Raw genomic sequence first — 15,367 nt, 5'->3', positions numbered from 1 at the left:
ATTTTATGTAGCTTATTTTGAAGTTTAGCTATTTTAGCTACATGCTAGCTGTTTTGGCTAATTTTGTTTTTTTTTAAATTATATTTTAGGGTGTTTAGGAGTTTAGTAAATATTCTAGCTACATGCTAGCCGTTTTTTTTAGCGATTAGCTTGAGCGCTTTCAGCTATCAACTTCAGCATCTTCAGCTATCAGCACTAGCATCTTCAGCGGCCAAATTCATCTTACATCATTCACACCAGCATTATCACAGATAATGCTATATATCTATTTCATAATTATGTTAAAAAGTTATGGTTTTAAAGTTTTAAAAATGATAGTTTTAGAGTGTTCAATAAATGTTTATCCTGTTCGGCCCGCGACCCAAGGTGTGTTTTGGATTTTGGCCCTCTGTGAGATTGAGTTCGACACCCCTGGTTTAGCATCAACTTAAAAAGAAACCAAACCAGCAGACAAACACCACGGTGCTGATTTAGCATCCCCGGCGCCTGTTGTTGCCACTCCTCAGCCCTCCTGCTGCGCCTTTTCCTTTACTCGTGACTACCATTACCAATTAAAATCAGTGAAAAGCAATAAGCACAAAGCAGTGAACCAAATGTGATACACAACTGATGCCGGTGCCGCAGCTGGAAAAATGGCACAGATGAAAGGGCCGGCCACAGCTGGCGATGGCTTCTGACATTCACCCAGCGTTAATGTCATGTCCTTTATGACGGTCGTTAAAACCCTAATGAAAGTCTTATCACTGCAGGCCCACTGAGGCAGTAAGACAAGGAAACAGCCGTCTTTCCCAAAACTTGTGTATGAGAAACGCTTCTTTACATTCTGCCTGTGTTCCCGCTTGTCATTCCTGTCTAACCTTTGTGTTTCAATCCGGGGCGCGGGCGTTAGAATAAACAAAGAATTCACACACTGCCCGGGCGCCCAGGAGCTTCCTTCTGTGTGCGAAACTAAACATGTAAACACGAACCACTCCGGCGAGTCCATTCAGATTCTCCCGAGCACTATGTGCTTTCCAAAGGTCATAGCCTGTCACGGTGTGAATGTGCTGACCTTTCCGGGGTGTGACAGGAGTGTCGGGGGCCACAGGAACGGGACTGACTCCTGCATCTGTGTGAACGTGCGATAACGTATGTGACCTGCCTCGCCCACAGCGGTGGGTTTGAAACGGCGAGGAGGCTTGTGATGCAGGAAATGTACCTCTGCAGCAGAGCCCTGCCTTACATAATGCGTCCTCTGCTGCAGGTGATGATGCAAGTCATCGCCATGCGTGGGATGACAACACTTAGAGCTGCACTCAAGGGAGCAGCTCACATAGATAATGCAGATGTGCACTCGTGTAAGCATGCATGCTCTCATTTAAATTCTTTAGAGGGCTTGTTTTCCGGCATAAAAAGCCGGCGGTGAGGGCCAGCAGCCTCTGGATGATGCTCTTTCCAAAGAGTCTGACTCAGCAGTATGTCATGAAAATGAAAAAAAAAATCTTTAATTATGTAGAAAGCTTTTCTGTAAGTCCCTTGTTGGCAGGCACACTGAGGCACAGATGAATGGACGTGACACACACTCAGCCAAGAAGAAAGGATGGGAGAGACAGGTAGCGAGTGTTTTATATTCATTTGGGTGAGGTTGAGAACTCTGAAGAAGCTTTTTCCTCGCATACATTCCCACAGTGCACCACCGTGCCTTCGTCTCCTCAGAGGACATTATGTTGATATTTTAATTAAAGCAATCTGGGAAAAAAAAAAACACTTCTTTTTATATGGCTTTTGGGTTTTACTGCTTTTTCCAAAAAGAGGAGAAAACTGTGACAATTTATCAACAAATCAGCTCAATAATTTCCAAAGTTTTAACATCTCTTTTAAAATCCTCCATTTACAACAGGACTGTTCAAACTTTTTGTAATTTAGTGAGGTGAATATCTGTGAGGGCCAACCATTTGGCTAGCATTGTTTGAACCTGTGTACTATATTTACCTGAGAATGAGTCTTTGTAAACACATATTTGGGCTTCTGTGTGCAAAATTCTCATATCGCTACCCAAGTTTTTTACATCTGTTTTTTAGGCCTTATGTACAAAACAGGTTGATCTTTGACCAATCAGGGACTTGGATTTGATAGTGACATATGGATAACATCCTCAATAATTCATGGAAGTGTCAACCATTTGAAGACGCACCAAAGTATAAGTCACACCAAAGTATAAGTCACACCAGAGTATAAGTCGCACTGGAGTATAACTTGCACCAAAGTACAAGACGCATCAAAGTATAAGACGCACCAAAGTATATGACGCACCAGAGTATAAGTCGCACTGGAGTATAAGTTGCACCAAAGTATAAGACGCATCAAAGTATAAGACGCACTAAAGTATAAGTAACATCGGAGTATAAGTCGGACTGGAGTATAAGTTGTACCAAAGTATGGGACGCACTAAAGTATAAGACGCACCAAAGTATAAGTAACATCGGAGTATAAGTCGCACTTGAGTATAAGTTGTACCGAAGTATAGGACGCACCAAAGTATAAGACGCATCAAAGTATAAGTTGCACCAAAGTATAATATGCACCAAAGTATAAGTTGCACTGGAGTATACATTGCACTGAAGTATAAGACACATCAAAGTATAAGACATACCAGAGTATAAGTCGCACTGGAGTATAAGTTGCATCGAAGTATAAGACACATCAAAGTATAAGACTCACCAAAGTATAAGACTCACCAAAGCATAAGACGCACCGGAGTATAAGTTGCCCTGGAGTTTAAGTAACACTGGGGTAAAAGTGTCACTGGAGTATCCGTTTCACCAGAGTATAAGTCACATGAGCCAAAAAAAAGACGCATAACAAGGAGGAAAAAACATATAAGATGGTCCTAAGTATAAATTGCCCCCTCTGGCCAAACTATTAAAAAATAAATACAAAATTAAAGTGACTTATACTCCAGAAAATACAGTAATAATAAATACAAATGAATTATTTCAGGGACATTGGGCATAATGGCATACTATACATGTATTCACGAAGAACAGAAAATGACTCAAATGAATTTCATATATAAAGACCATGCACTATTCTATCCCAGATAGCTTAACTAGCACGTCTCGTCTTGTGGTGCATCTTGATATTGAAGTCTTTAAAAACAGCCAGTCTTTCGGCATTTTAGACAGACACAGTTGTCCTGTATTTCATTGAAAAATTCTCCACTTTCCACCCCTCCTGAATGTGGCAGCCCTCACCGTCAACCCTGCATTTGGCCCATGGGCCAGACTTTGGACAAGCCTGATTTACAAGGTTCCTCATTGTAAGGAATCATGAATAGCAATTTGGCAGAAGCTTTTATGCTTGATTCCTGATTCAACTAATCGGCAACAGCCAGACTTGAACCTGCAACTACATTTTTTCAAGTTGAGTGATGATTTTGATGAAAAGCAGTTTTAATATTGTAATGATAAAAATATCTTCCATTCAAAAGAAACTTTTAAGTCTTCTTCACTCATTTTTGTAGCGTTTACTCTATATTTCTTAAAAGTCACAATTTTTCTGTTAATAACTTCTCCACAGATGCAGCTGTTGTAACTGTGTGACATTTTGCTAAGCAGGTAAGTCTGCTCCTAAAAGTGCAATGTGAAAGCAAACCACACAAAATGAGTCTAGTGGATTTCGGTCTAGAGTATCTCAAGAATATCCATCAATAATCTGTGATTTAGGGCCATTTTTGTTCAAATTTGGCTCCTCTGTATTACCTGGTTGAAAAAAAAAGACCTGGAACCATCTGTGGCTGAGTGAACTCTATCATTATGCCATTGTGGTCTCAGCTGCATTAACTGGAGCTGTGAAGGAATCAGAAATCCAGAAAGAGGCTCAGCCACCAGAGGTTTAAATTATAGGTGTGAGTGGAAGCTCTCCTAAGACTAAAATTATGCTACCTGGAAAGAGGCTGAGATAATCCACCGTACTCCTTTACAGATCTGTAAAATTCCCCCTTCCTGGGCTCATGCATTTTTTATTCTGGGAGTGCACGGAGTAAAAAAAAAAAAAATAAATAACTGTCACAGCGGAGGAGCGCTGCAGCTGTGCAGCAACGGGGGGAAACAGAAGGAGCGCGGACCAACAGCGGCGCTTGGTAAGGAGTGATGAGTAACAGGGGAGGAGAGGAAAAGGCGGTAACAGAGAGGGAAACAAAAACATTTATGGACCCACGCACCGAGCCTCAGGGAGAGAAAGACTTCAGCCGTGTGAATGGCTCCGGCTAGAATCGTCGTATCGATAATAACAGCGACCGTGAAGGCTGGAACGTCTGAGCGGAAGGGGAAGTGAATGATTTACAGGACGCCAGCAGCGCTCCATTATTCCTGTTAACAAAAGCATTGTGTGTCACGTCTCCCTCAAAGCCGTCATCCTTCTCGTGAAGGTCACCTCTCCATAAAAGTGTTAATCCCAGAGGGTTCTCGGATTGTCATTTTTGGCTTGTGGTCGATCGGCAGTTAAACCACATTTTTTTGCAAACTACAGCCCGCAGGCCGGATCTGGCCCACCGACACATTTGGCTCGGAAGCCCAAACACTATCAGAGACAAATGTTTTATTTTTTTTCAACTATAATTGTTCTGACCAGGGTTCACAAACTCAGTTTTCCTTGGGGGCAACTGTAGGTTAAGTGTGGGTCGCATGGGGTTCCATTTGTGCCAAAAATATGTTTTTGCGTCCACTGTTTAAATCTTTGGTCCATTGTCTATGTCTTTGGTCCACTGTCTATATCTTTGTTCCATTGTATATATCTTTGGTCCATTGTCTACTATATCTTTGGTCTATTGTCTATATCCTTGGTCCAATGTCTATATCTTTGGTCCAATGTCTATATCTTTGGTCCATTGTTTATATCTTTGGTCAATTGTCTATATCTTTGGTCCATTGTCTATATCTTTGGTCTATTGTCTATATCCTTGGTCCAATGTCTATATCTTTGGTCGATTGTCTATATCTTTGGTCCATTGTCTATATCTTTGGTCTATTGTCTATGTCTTTGGTCGATTGTCTATATCTTTGGTCCATTCTCTATATCTTTGGTCCATTGTCTATATCTTTGATCTATTGTCTATATCTTTGATCTATTGTCTATGTCTACTGAACAAGTTTATTGAACATTTGTTCATGTCTATGTACTACTAGGCAATATCTTCTGCGTGTCCTGTGAAACAACAGGAGCTAACAACGTTAACAACTGCTGCTCAGGACTTTTATGACAACCAGATCCAACGACAATAGCAAATACAAAGTTTTAAGCATAAAGTTGAAACATCACAAAGCAAATACAAAGCTATCATTAAGTGCAGAAGATATTGCTTAGTAGGGCTGGGAATCACTGGATACCTCACTAAACCATGCGATACGTGTCTGACAATATTGTGATACTGCGATAATTGGTAAAAATCATGTTTAATAACTTACAATATATAGAAGAATGCATATTTTTTTTAAAAAATGTATCCCTGGTTTACGCCTCTCTAATGACCGATCTCTGCAGTTTGTAGTTGGAGTTCTGCGTCCTGCTTGTTTGGCTGATTTCTGCGCCTTTAAAAGTGGAGGCTGGTTCAGGCACACGGGGAGCTGTAAACAGTGACATTCCATGCGAGTGCGTCTATGATCCAACAGAAAAAAAAAGAAAAAAAGAGCAGCACATCTGGGTAACAGACCGCGCTGGAAAGTGAACAGACCAGAGCTGCTGTTCTCCGGGGATACGTTTCTGTGAACTTGTCGACAGCTTCTATTCTGGTTGCATCAGCACTATTCGTGCAGAGGAAACGTGTTCGTACCTGGAAGGTCACATCCCAGGATCTCCACACGCATCCCGATCCCTCCTGGAGACCACCGCTCAGGGTAGAGCCTGATGTACTGAGCCACCGTCTCCTCGAAGTGTCGGAGCTCCGGGGTGTCATAGTGTGTGTTCCCTTCAAAAATCTGCAACAACAACAACATGATGACTGCCAAATTCATATCTTGTATTCCACGCTGTACTCCGTCCGTTCATCCACCTTGGGTAGGCTTGTTTTGGAGTCCATGATGAGGTTCCAGTCCTTTCCGTCAAGGCTGTGCGCCACCTTATACTTCCTGACAAACGCCCGGTTTTCCGTCGCACTTCCTGGGTCTCCTCCCCGAGCCCCCTGGGTAATGACTCCACGGACCGTCTTCGGTACTCCCAGATCCACCTGAAGGGATTCGACAGCGTTTTCAACGAATGCCAGCGACACGCTGAAATACAAAAAAAAAGTCAATACCTGTAGCCACTCTTCTCCGGTCAGAGGCTGCGCTGGCGCCGGGAACCAGCCGGAGCGGCTCGCCACCAGCCGAGCGGCGCCTGGGTTCCACACCACGTCCCGGCTGGACGACACCGAAATCTGGGAATCTGGGAGGAGCCCGGACAGCATTCCCTGCAGGTTGGCGCACGGAGCATCTGCAGCACAGGAAAAAAAGAGCAGAGGCTTCAGGACGGATCATCTAAACGCGGGTACACACTTCCCCACTGGGGAGCTGTTAAGGATCGCAGCGCCGGCCGCTAAACTTTAAAAGGGAAAAAAATAAGTCAGAGGAGGGTTGGAGAGGGGGAAAATGTTACGGATTCATGTTCGGAATACATTTAGACTACCATTAGAGAGATAATTAGGTCTTCGCATTGGTGCGCTCTCATACTTAAGCATCTTTTAATGCTCATTCCTCCTTTTTCTGCGTTTGTCGGCAGGAGAAAATTACACATAAAAGCGGTTGGGCATTAAGCGCCGAGGGAATCTGAGCAGGAGAAGGGAGGATCAAGGGAAAGGTATAATGCGAGCAAGAGGCAAGAGGAGGCAGACGGGATGAAGAGAAGAGGCAGAAAGTAAAAGGGGAGATGTTAGTTGTGCTGAGGTCGCGGGCCGATCGTGATTAACATTTATTGAACACCATAAAACTATATTTTTAAAAATTAAAACTGTAACTTTTTAACATAATTGTGAACTAGATATATAGCATTATCTGCAATATTGCTAGTGTGAATGCTGTAAGATGAATTTGGATGCTGAAACTAATAGCTGAAGCTGATAGCCAGGTAAAATATTAGCTAAATGCCAAATTAGCCTAAAAAAACCTTTAAAAAAAACTTAGGTTAGCCGAAACAGCTAGCATGAAGCTAAAAAAATAGCTAAACTTTAAAATAGCCTAAAAATGTAAAAAGCCTAAATTAGCAAAAACAGCTACCGTGTAAATATGATCCTAACTCCAAAAGAGCCTTTATAAAAAAATAAATTGTAAATTTATTTACAAAATAAATTTGTCAAAATAGCTATCATGTGGCTGAAATATTAGCTAAGCTCCAAAACAGCCTAAAAAATTCAAAAAGAAAATCCCAAATTAGCCAAAACAGCTAGCATGTAGCTGAAATTTTAGCTGAACTCCAAAACATCCTAAAAAAAATTAAAACTAAAAGCCTAAATTACCCAAACAGCTAGCATGCAGCAAAATTATTAGCTAAATTACAAAATGCCCTAAAGACTTTAAAAAAGATTAAATTAGCTAAACCAATTAGCATGTATTCTAAATATTAGCTAAACTCAAAAATAGCATAAAAAACTTTAAAAGAAGCTAAAATTAGCCTAAGCAACTAGCCTGTATCTGAAATATTAGCTAAACTCAAAAACAGCTTTAAAAACAAAAAAGGCCTAAATTAGCCAAAACAGCTAGCATGTAAATATTAGCCTAACTAAAAAATAGCCTAAAAAAATTAAAAACAAAATCCTAAATTAGCCAAAACAGCTAGCATGTTGCTGAAATATTAGCTAACCTCCCAAACAGCCTAAAAAATCCTAGTAAGTGCCATAATGGTACCAAAAAGCTAGCAGAATGCTAATTTTTAAAACTTTAAACCGTAACTTTTTTAACATAATAACAGGAATAAAGCCTTAACGTAAGAATAAATCAACTTAAACCTTAAATAACTTTAAATATTTTACTCTCCATAAAAATATATTTTGTCAAAATTATACAAGTTAAAAATAAGTGCAAGATAACATCGGGTCATTAAAAACAATAAAATAAAATGATCTGGAGGGCCGGATAGAATTACCCAGAGGGCCGGATCCGGCCCCTGGGCCTTGACTTTGACACATGTGCTCTAAGGGAACACAGATCAAACTTTCATGTTGTTATGTCACCGCGCATGCAGGGGTCGTAAATAATAAACAGGAGGCAGAGGAAGTGCAGATAAAGATGCACGTTTTGAAAAGACGCGCCGGCTTTTGAGGTCATTTACTATATTTAGAAACTGCCTTGTGTGCGGTTGCTGTAGGAAAGAGTTTCAATCGAGTCGAATCACAGTTTCGGATGCGAACAGGGAGCCATGAATGATTGAGGAGAACTCGTTTCTCCGTGAGGAGGAGCTCGCGCAGCAAAGAGGAGGCATCAAAAAGAGTTTGTGAATCGTGAGCGGGGAAAAACGAGGAGTGCTGAGGGAAATGGGAAGATTGAGATGACACCAATGGGGGCGTGTGGAAGAAAGAACACAGTAAAAGTTGCCTTTAATTACCCTGAGGGTTCCTATATTTAAACACTAAGAGGGAGACTGTGGTGGAAGTCTGCTCCCAAATCTAGATTTTAATGTTTTAAGAAGAAAACATCTTTTAAAACAGATCTTTATTCAAGTGAACACATCTTTTTATGCAAACAAAAAGGAGGGAAATAATGAAATCCAACCTGTAATCTGGCATCCGTAGAGCTCAAAGCGCAGGGCGATCCCGTTCTGCCACGTTTGCGGTCGGATCCGGACGTATCGGGCCAACACGGGCTGTGGGACGCGGTTCAGAACCACCTCGGTCGGGTCGGTGTTCCCATGGAAAATCTGGGGAAACAGAAGAACATTGTTTTATAAATACGATCCATCGTCGTCAGTGACACACACACACACACACACGGTGGCAGTCCGGACAAAGCAGAGACAACCCAAACACGGATCCGGTGTCACTAACCCAGCTGTCGATGTGTTCCCGGGTCAGAGGTCAGCTATGGGAGGCTGGGAAAGCCCACATATACTCAACACCTCGGTGGTCGTAGGAAGCTTTGACCTGACTCTCGGGTGGAAACAGGAAGTCCACCCAGGTGGGCAGGATGAACACTCCCTTCCTTCCACTAGCGCCCGGCAGGGCTGGGCCAATTGGACCGACTGGCATCACGAAAAAGGCGCATGTTTGCAATTAAACCCCTCCTTTTTATTGGTTTCCAAATTCGGCAGGACTGTTGCCCCTCTCTTCGCCTCCTCTTTTATGCTTTTCTTCCAAGACACAGGAAACCACAGCAGCCCACACAAACACTTCCTGCGTGCAGACATGCAAAGGAAGCGTCTTTTAACCCAGAGACTCGTCCACAGCCTGGATAGAGAGCTTGGACCTCAGAAGGGTGGAATAAAAAGTCACATTCTATGTGCGAAAAATTAAAAATTAAGGTGCGTCTCTGATAGTGTTTTGGGGGGTCGGGCTAAAAAAGGAGGAGGGCCGACTCGGCCCGCGGGCCATAGTTTGAGAAACCCCTGATTTAACCCAAAGAGGCGTTCACTCAACCTCCTCGTGGTTGATGGTGGAGGCTGATATGATGCATCACCAGAAAGAAAATAAATGATGCATCTCTGATAGTTTTTGGGGGGCCGGACTAAATGTGGAGGAGGGCCGGATCCGGCCCGTGGGCCGAAGGTTGGGGACCACTCAGTTAACCCAAAGCGTCGTTCACTCCTTGCGGTTGACGGTGGAGGCTGATATGATGCATCACCGCCTGGATAGCTACAAGCAGCTGAATTAAAGATTAAAGGCATCAAAAAATAAAACGCTTTAATCCAAGGACAAGATGATCAAACACGCCTGAAAATCTGATTGGCTTTCTTCTTCTAATGTGTTTTTTTTTTCACAACCTAAAATGATTCGACAAGCATATGAAATTCTTCCAAAAAATGATTTAAGGTTTCAAATTCCACTCAAGGGGGCTTTATTTGATTGAATCAAGGAACAATGGAAACACAAAGAAGAGGAGACGGAGGACAGGCAGCAGTCGTGTTTACCTAAGAGGGGAAAAAGCTGTAGGTTCGTATGGGGGGGTTATGTAAACTCCCACGCATGGCTCCCAGAAAGACAAGTGTGCGATGAAAGATCTGCCCTCATCCACAAACCAAGCCATCACTCCCACTCAAAGATCTGGGAAACAAAGGCCCTCGGAGGAGGAGTTCGGAGACTGGTGGGGATGGGTTGTGGATGAGGAGCAAAAAAATTGAAGAAAGGTCAAACAAAGGATACAACTTGGGGATACGAGTGGAGGAATGTGGAGTTAGCGGCGAGGACAAGGAGGAGATTCACGGCCCAAACAGTATTCCAGTATTTATCTCCTCAAGAGCCAAGCTGGGTGGAATTTCCTCATTTCTGAAGTGAATTACTGAACAAACAACATCTTTCAAGGATAAGAAGAAGCTGTCCAATGTTACAGCAACGAAGTTACAGAAAGGCATCATCTTCCAGGAAATGTCCCCACCACCACCATCAAAAAGCCATCGTCTGTTCCATTACAATGCTGGCGTTCGCTTTTGTCTTTTGTTTTCATTCTTGGATAAAAGCTGGGAATCTGGCCAACATCTCAGTCACTCACAGAGTGTTCAGGAGAGAAACTACGGAAAAGAAAAAAGTGGGGACAGACGAGGAGTTTGTCCCGCCCCTTCTTTTGTTGCCATACCTGAAGGGTCACACCTGAGGTTAAAGCAGGGGTGTCAAACTCAGTCGCACAAGGAGCCAGAATCCAAACACACCTTAGGTCTCAGGCCGAACTGGATAAACATTTATTGGACACTCTAAAACGAAATTTTTAACATAATTATGATCTAGATATAAAGCATTATCTGCAATAATGCTAGTTTGAATGCTGTAAGCTGAATTTGGCAGCTGAAGATGCTGAAATTGATAACCAGCTAAAATAATAGCTAAATGTCATATTAGCTAATATTAGACTAAAAACTAAAAAAAAAAAAAAAAACTCAGGTTAGCCAAAACAGCTAAAATGTAGCTGAAAAATAGCTAAACATCTAAGTAGCCAAAATAAACTGAAAAAAGCCTAAATTAGTCAGCTAGCATGTAGCTAAAAAATAGCTAAAGTTCAAAGTAGCCTAAATAAACTGAAAAAAGCCTAAATTAGTCAGCTAGCATGTTGCTGAAAAATAGCTAAAGTTCAAAGTAGCCAAAATAAACTGAAAAAAAAAAACCCAAACAAATGAATAAAAGCTTAAATTAGCCAAAACAGCTTGGTCGTAAATATCAGCCAAACTTTAAAACAGCCTAAAAAACAAAAACAAAACATCATATCATAAACAGATTTGTCAATAACAAAGTTATTTTTTGTTTTTGAAAGTGGGGGGAAGGTCGGAAGTTTGCAGCTGTGGGTAGGGGACGCGGGGGAGGGGTCAGCCGAGCTTCTGTCTGGGGCACCTCTGTAATCTGCCCGGCAACAGTCCACCCCCCTCATATGGAAGTGAATAATTAACGTTGTCATGTTGTGTCTGCGCAGGGTCATGAAATTATAACGAAGAAAGCCATTACAGACGGTCACACTTGTTTGGGAACCGTGGGTATTTAAGTATTGATGACCCCTCCCGGAACAAGGTCACCCCGAGCACCAGGGGGGCGGATTTGACCTGCCAGACAATGTAAGAAGCTAACAAGCATCTGGATAAGAAGAGGTTCGTGCTATGAAGACGTTGACGGCATAAACTGGTTCCAGCTGGCCGCTCTCCTCCATTGTTTTTGTTTTGGAAGCGCCTTCGTGGTCAGAGCCGCCCTCGCGGTGCGCTGGGGTTTGAACTGCACCGCTGCACACATTTAAATCTCCACCTGTGTGTGTGTGCATCAGCCAGGAACACTTGTGAAGACAACGCCGGCGTGTTTGTGCTCTTGCTCGTGATGGAGGAGCGGGCTGAACTGCTGTGTGGGCTGTTTCTCGCTCGCGCAGATGAGTGTGACAGATTCAGCACACTTTTCAATAACACAAGGCTTGTGTAGCAGCCAGGCTGTTGGGACTTTCCTCTCACACACACACTGACAGATGACAGTGTGCTTTTTCCACATTAATTTGTCTCCGCACTCCTCGTGTGTCTGTGCTGCTCAACAAACACAATCATTGTGCGCTTTGTGAGTGTGAGAGCGAGACTGCCAATTCCTTAGCGTGTTAGCTTCTCATCAAGTAATGAGGTGCATGTGTGAGCAGTGTGACTTGGAGTTAAGTCACGATGGTGTCAAATGAAAATGTGTTGGCATGCAGAAAATTAAAAGAAAAAAAATGGATGTTCACACACAAAACCTTGTTGTTGGTGTGAACGCGGTGACTAATGTTGTAATGTATATTAGCTATTTTAGGATTATTTTTAAAACAAATTGATCCCAACCAACATTACACAATAGCACTTTCAGATGACACTTTATATTTACCTATAAATCAGAATATTTATTCGTAAAATTTCTTTCTTCCAGTAATTTAGACTAGCTTAGCTGGTAATTTTAGAAACTTCTAGGCTATGTCCGAATTCCCGCCAAACTCCCGAACCACTAAAAAACTACATAGTGCGAGACTATCTAGTGCCCTGGATATCAAAAACAACTTGTGCACCATTTAATTATTATGAGCATTTTATTACATCTGTGTTGATGTTTTATTTAAAAAAAACGACATTTAAATACATTATTTTTCACAAAAATTGTTCAACCGCTCTGCATTGTGGTCTACATTAGCTAAGATGCTCTCTAAAAGCATCGATACACGCTGGTTTTTCTCAAAGACTTATGGGAAATTTCTAGTGCACTTTATTTTGGAATTGTAGATTCGGACAGCACTAGGAAACGGCAAACCAACTATATAGTGCACTATATAGTTAACAGCCAGGAAGGCCAAATGGGCCCCATATGACTTAAAAGTGAACACAAAATGTGGGCGTTGATTGGGTTTGTCATCAGTTTATGTGGTGGCCCCACCTCTGTTTGCCCACATTGGCTTAAGTGGGAACTAAGTGGGTTAGCATGCAATGCTAGCCAGCCGCCTGGTGGACAGTGTAGTGTGCTAGAGAGCTCCGCGGTATCAAGCTAGCGAGCTCTGTAGTATCGAGCTAGGGAGCTCCACTGTAGCATGATAGTGAGCTCTTGTGTAGCATGCTAGCAAACTCCTATGTAGCATGCTAGTGAGCTCTGCTGTAGAATGCTAGCAAGGTATGCAGTAGCGAGCCATTGAGCTCCGCTGTATCGAGCTAGTGAGCTCCACTCTATTGAGCTTTGCTGTATCGAGCTAGTGAGCTCCACTGTGTTGAGCTCCGTTGTATCGAGCTAGCAAGGTCTGCTTTAGCATGCCGGCAAGCTCCTCTTTAGCGAGCCAACAATCTCTGTTGTAGCAAGCTAGCTAGCTCAGTTGCAGCATGCTAGCGAGCTCCATTGTAGCAAGCTCCACTGTATTGAGCTCCACTGTATTGAGCTAGCGAGCTCCGCTCTAGCATACTAGCAAGCTCCACTGTAGCATGCTAGCGAGGTCTGATGTAGCCATCTAGCGAGCTCAGCTGTAGCGAGCTCTGTTGTATCAAGCTCCACTGTATCGGGCTCCGTTGTATTGAACTTTGCTGTATCGAGCTAGCGAGCTCCACTGCGTCGAGCTCCGTTGTATCGAGCTCCACTGTATCGAGCTCCGTTGTATCGAGCTAGCGAGCTCTGTTGTATTTAGCTCCACTGTATCGAGCTAGCGAGGTCCTCTGTAGCATGCTGGCTAGCGCCTCTGTAACGAGCCAACAAGCTCTGTTGTAGCAAGCTAGCTAGCTCAGTTGCAGCATGCTAGCGAGCTCCATTGTAGCAAGCTCTGTTTTAGCAAGCTACACACACAGTGCCCACTCAAGCCAAAGCGGGCAGACACAGGTGGGGCCACAGAAACTGCGGACAAACCCAATTTTCTGCCCACTTTGAAATCATATGGGGCCCACTTGGCCTTGTTGGCTAGGTTTCTAGTTAATTTTAAGCTAATCTTTATTTTGTAGTGGTAATTTAGCATGTCTCCCTCATAGCATTGGTCAATAGTTTAGGCTAATTAGAGCAATTTGAGCAATCCAATCATATTTTTATGTATTTTTAAAGTGTCTTTTAACTATAGTTGTACTGATTTTAGCTAAAAACAATAAACCTCTCCTTTTTATTGGACATAGTTTCTGCAGAGCGGTAGTAGTTCTTCAGCAATTTACCTCTTAGTTGTGTCTTGGAGTAACCCCAGCCCCCCTTATAGTCTCCAACATGGCTGACAGCTCTCTGTTTACACTCGCTCCTGCTAGCTTACAGCCCCTCACACACAAAAATGGCAGCAATATTGAAGCTATCCACCCGTACAGTTTTGACCCAGATTTTTGTGGTTTCTTAAGAACATTGTTTCTGTAGATGACTCCTTTACAATTTTCTCTAAATATAAAGATGTGCCGCTGGATATCACAACTTAACCCACTTCCTTCTTTGGCACAAATGATCGCAATCCCTTTACAAAGATGGATTCAACTAAGCTAGCATCATGCTAACTGTAACCAGCTCATAGCTTGCTAAGAACTAAAACACGTGTGAACTGTTCTCAATTTATGTGTATCCTTCAAACACAGCAATGAAAAAAAAACTCGGTCATAGAGGTGGATGCATCCTTCAAATTGTGTGGTTAAATCACCGTCTTCTTCTGTGGTTTTAGAGACAAAAGAGGGTCTCTATTTGCCCCTTGGCACTAATTACCCCACTCTCCCCTCCTCAGAAATTCATTTTTGAGCCTAATTTTCTTCACATGTCCTCCATTACCAGAAAAATGCCACAAGAACATGTTAAAAACGTAGTTTTTGTCGTGTAGCAGTGTTTGTTTAAGCATTTAGCTAGCTTCATAGTTAGCATGGTGCTAATCAAAAATCTGATGGTAAAATTCTGCTTTTCTACATTTCAACTGTGTGACAGCTGATAATCTTTCAAGCATGTGTAATAAAATTACTATTTGAGTTTTTTTTTTACTTTTTAGAGAAGATTTTTTTTTAAATGCGGCTAACATAATTTCAAGTCAAGTCAAGTAGGCTTTTATTTGTCAAATATGCTGAGTACAGGGCATACAAAGCACAGATGAAATTTCTTCCTCTCTCCTCCCTTTGTGCAAACAGCAACACTAATTACAGTAATAATAATAATAATATTAAGAATAAAAAAGAAGGATGTAAATATAAAAGTATAATGTACAAAATTTACAGAACTTTCAGTATTGTAGTGCAAAGGCTATGTAGATAAATTATGTTTAAAGTGGCAGTGTTCTTCAGATGCAGGCATGAATGTTCTCCTTTT

At 42.2% G+C, this 15,367-nt stretch overlaps 1 protein-coding gene across 2 annotated transcripts in view; it reads right to left on the bottom strand.

The window, feature by feature from the left end:
• Positions 1–15,367, bottom strand: part of nrp2a (neuropilin 2a) — a 79,757-nt gene that overhangs the window by 19,709 nt on the left and 44,681 nt on the right. For both annotated transcript variants that reach the window (XM_024294334.2, XM_024294333.2), the window contains exons 8-11: positions 8,718–8,862; positions 6,272–6,447; positions 6,029–6,202; positions 5,810–5,954 (exon numbers count right to left, since the gene is read on the bottom strand). In XM_024294334.2, coding sequence (XP_024150102.1) covers positions 5,810–5,954; positions 6,029–6,202; positions 6,272–6,447; positions 8,718–8,862 — 640 coding nt within the window. The remainder of the gene's footprint in view (positions 1–5,809; positions 5,955–6,028; positions 6,203–6,271; positions 6,448–8,717; positions 8,863–15,367) is intronic.

This window comes from Oryzias melastigma, linkage group LG2 (genome assembly GCF_002922805.2).
Source record: "Oryzias melastigma strain HK-1 linkage group LG2, ASM292280v2, whole genome shotgun sequence".
Taxonomy (NCBI): Eukaryota; Metazoa; Chordata; class Actinopteri; order Beloniformes; family Adrianichthyidae; genus Oryzias; species Oryzias melastigma.
The sequence above is the reverse complement of the archived record's forward strand: the minus strand, read 5'-3'. Positions and strand labels throughout refer to the sequence as shown.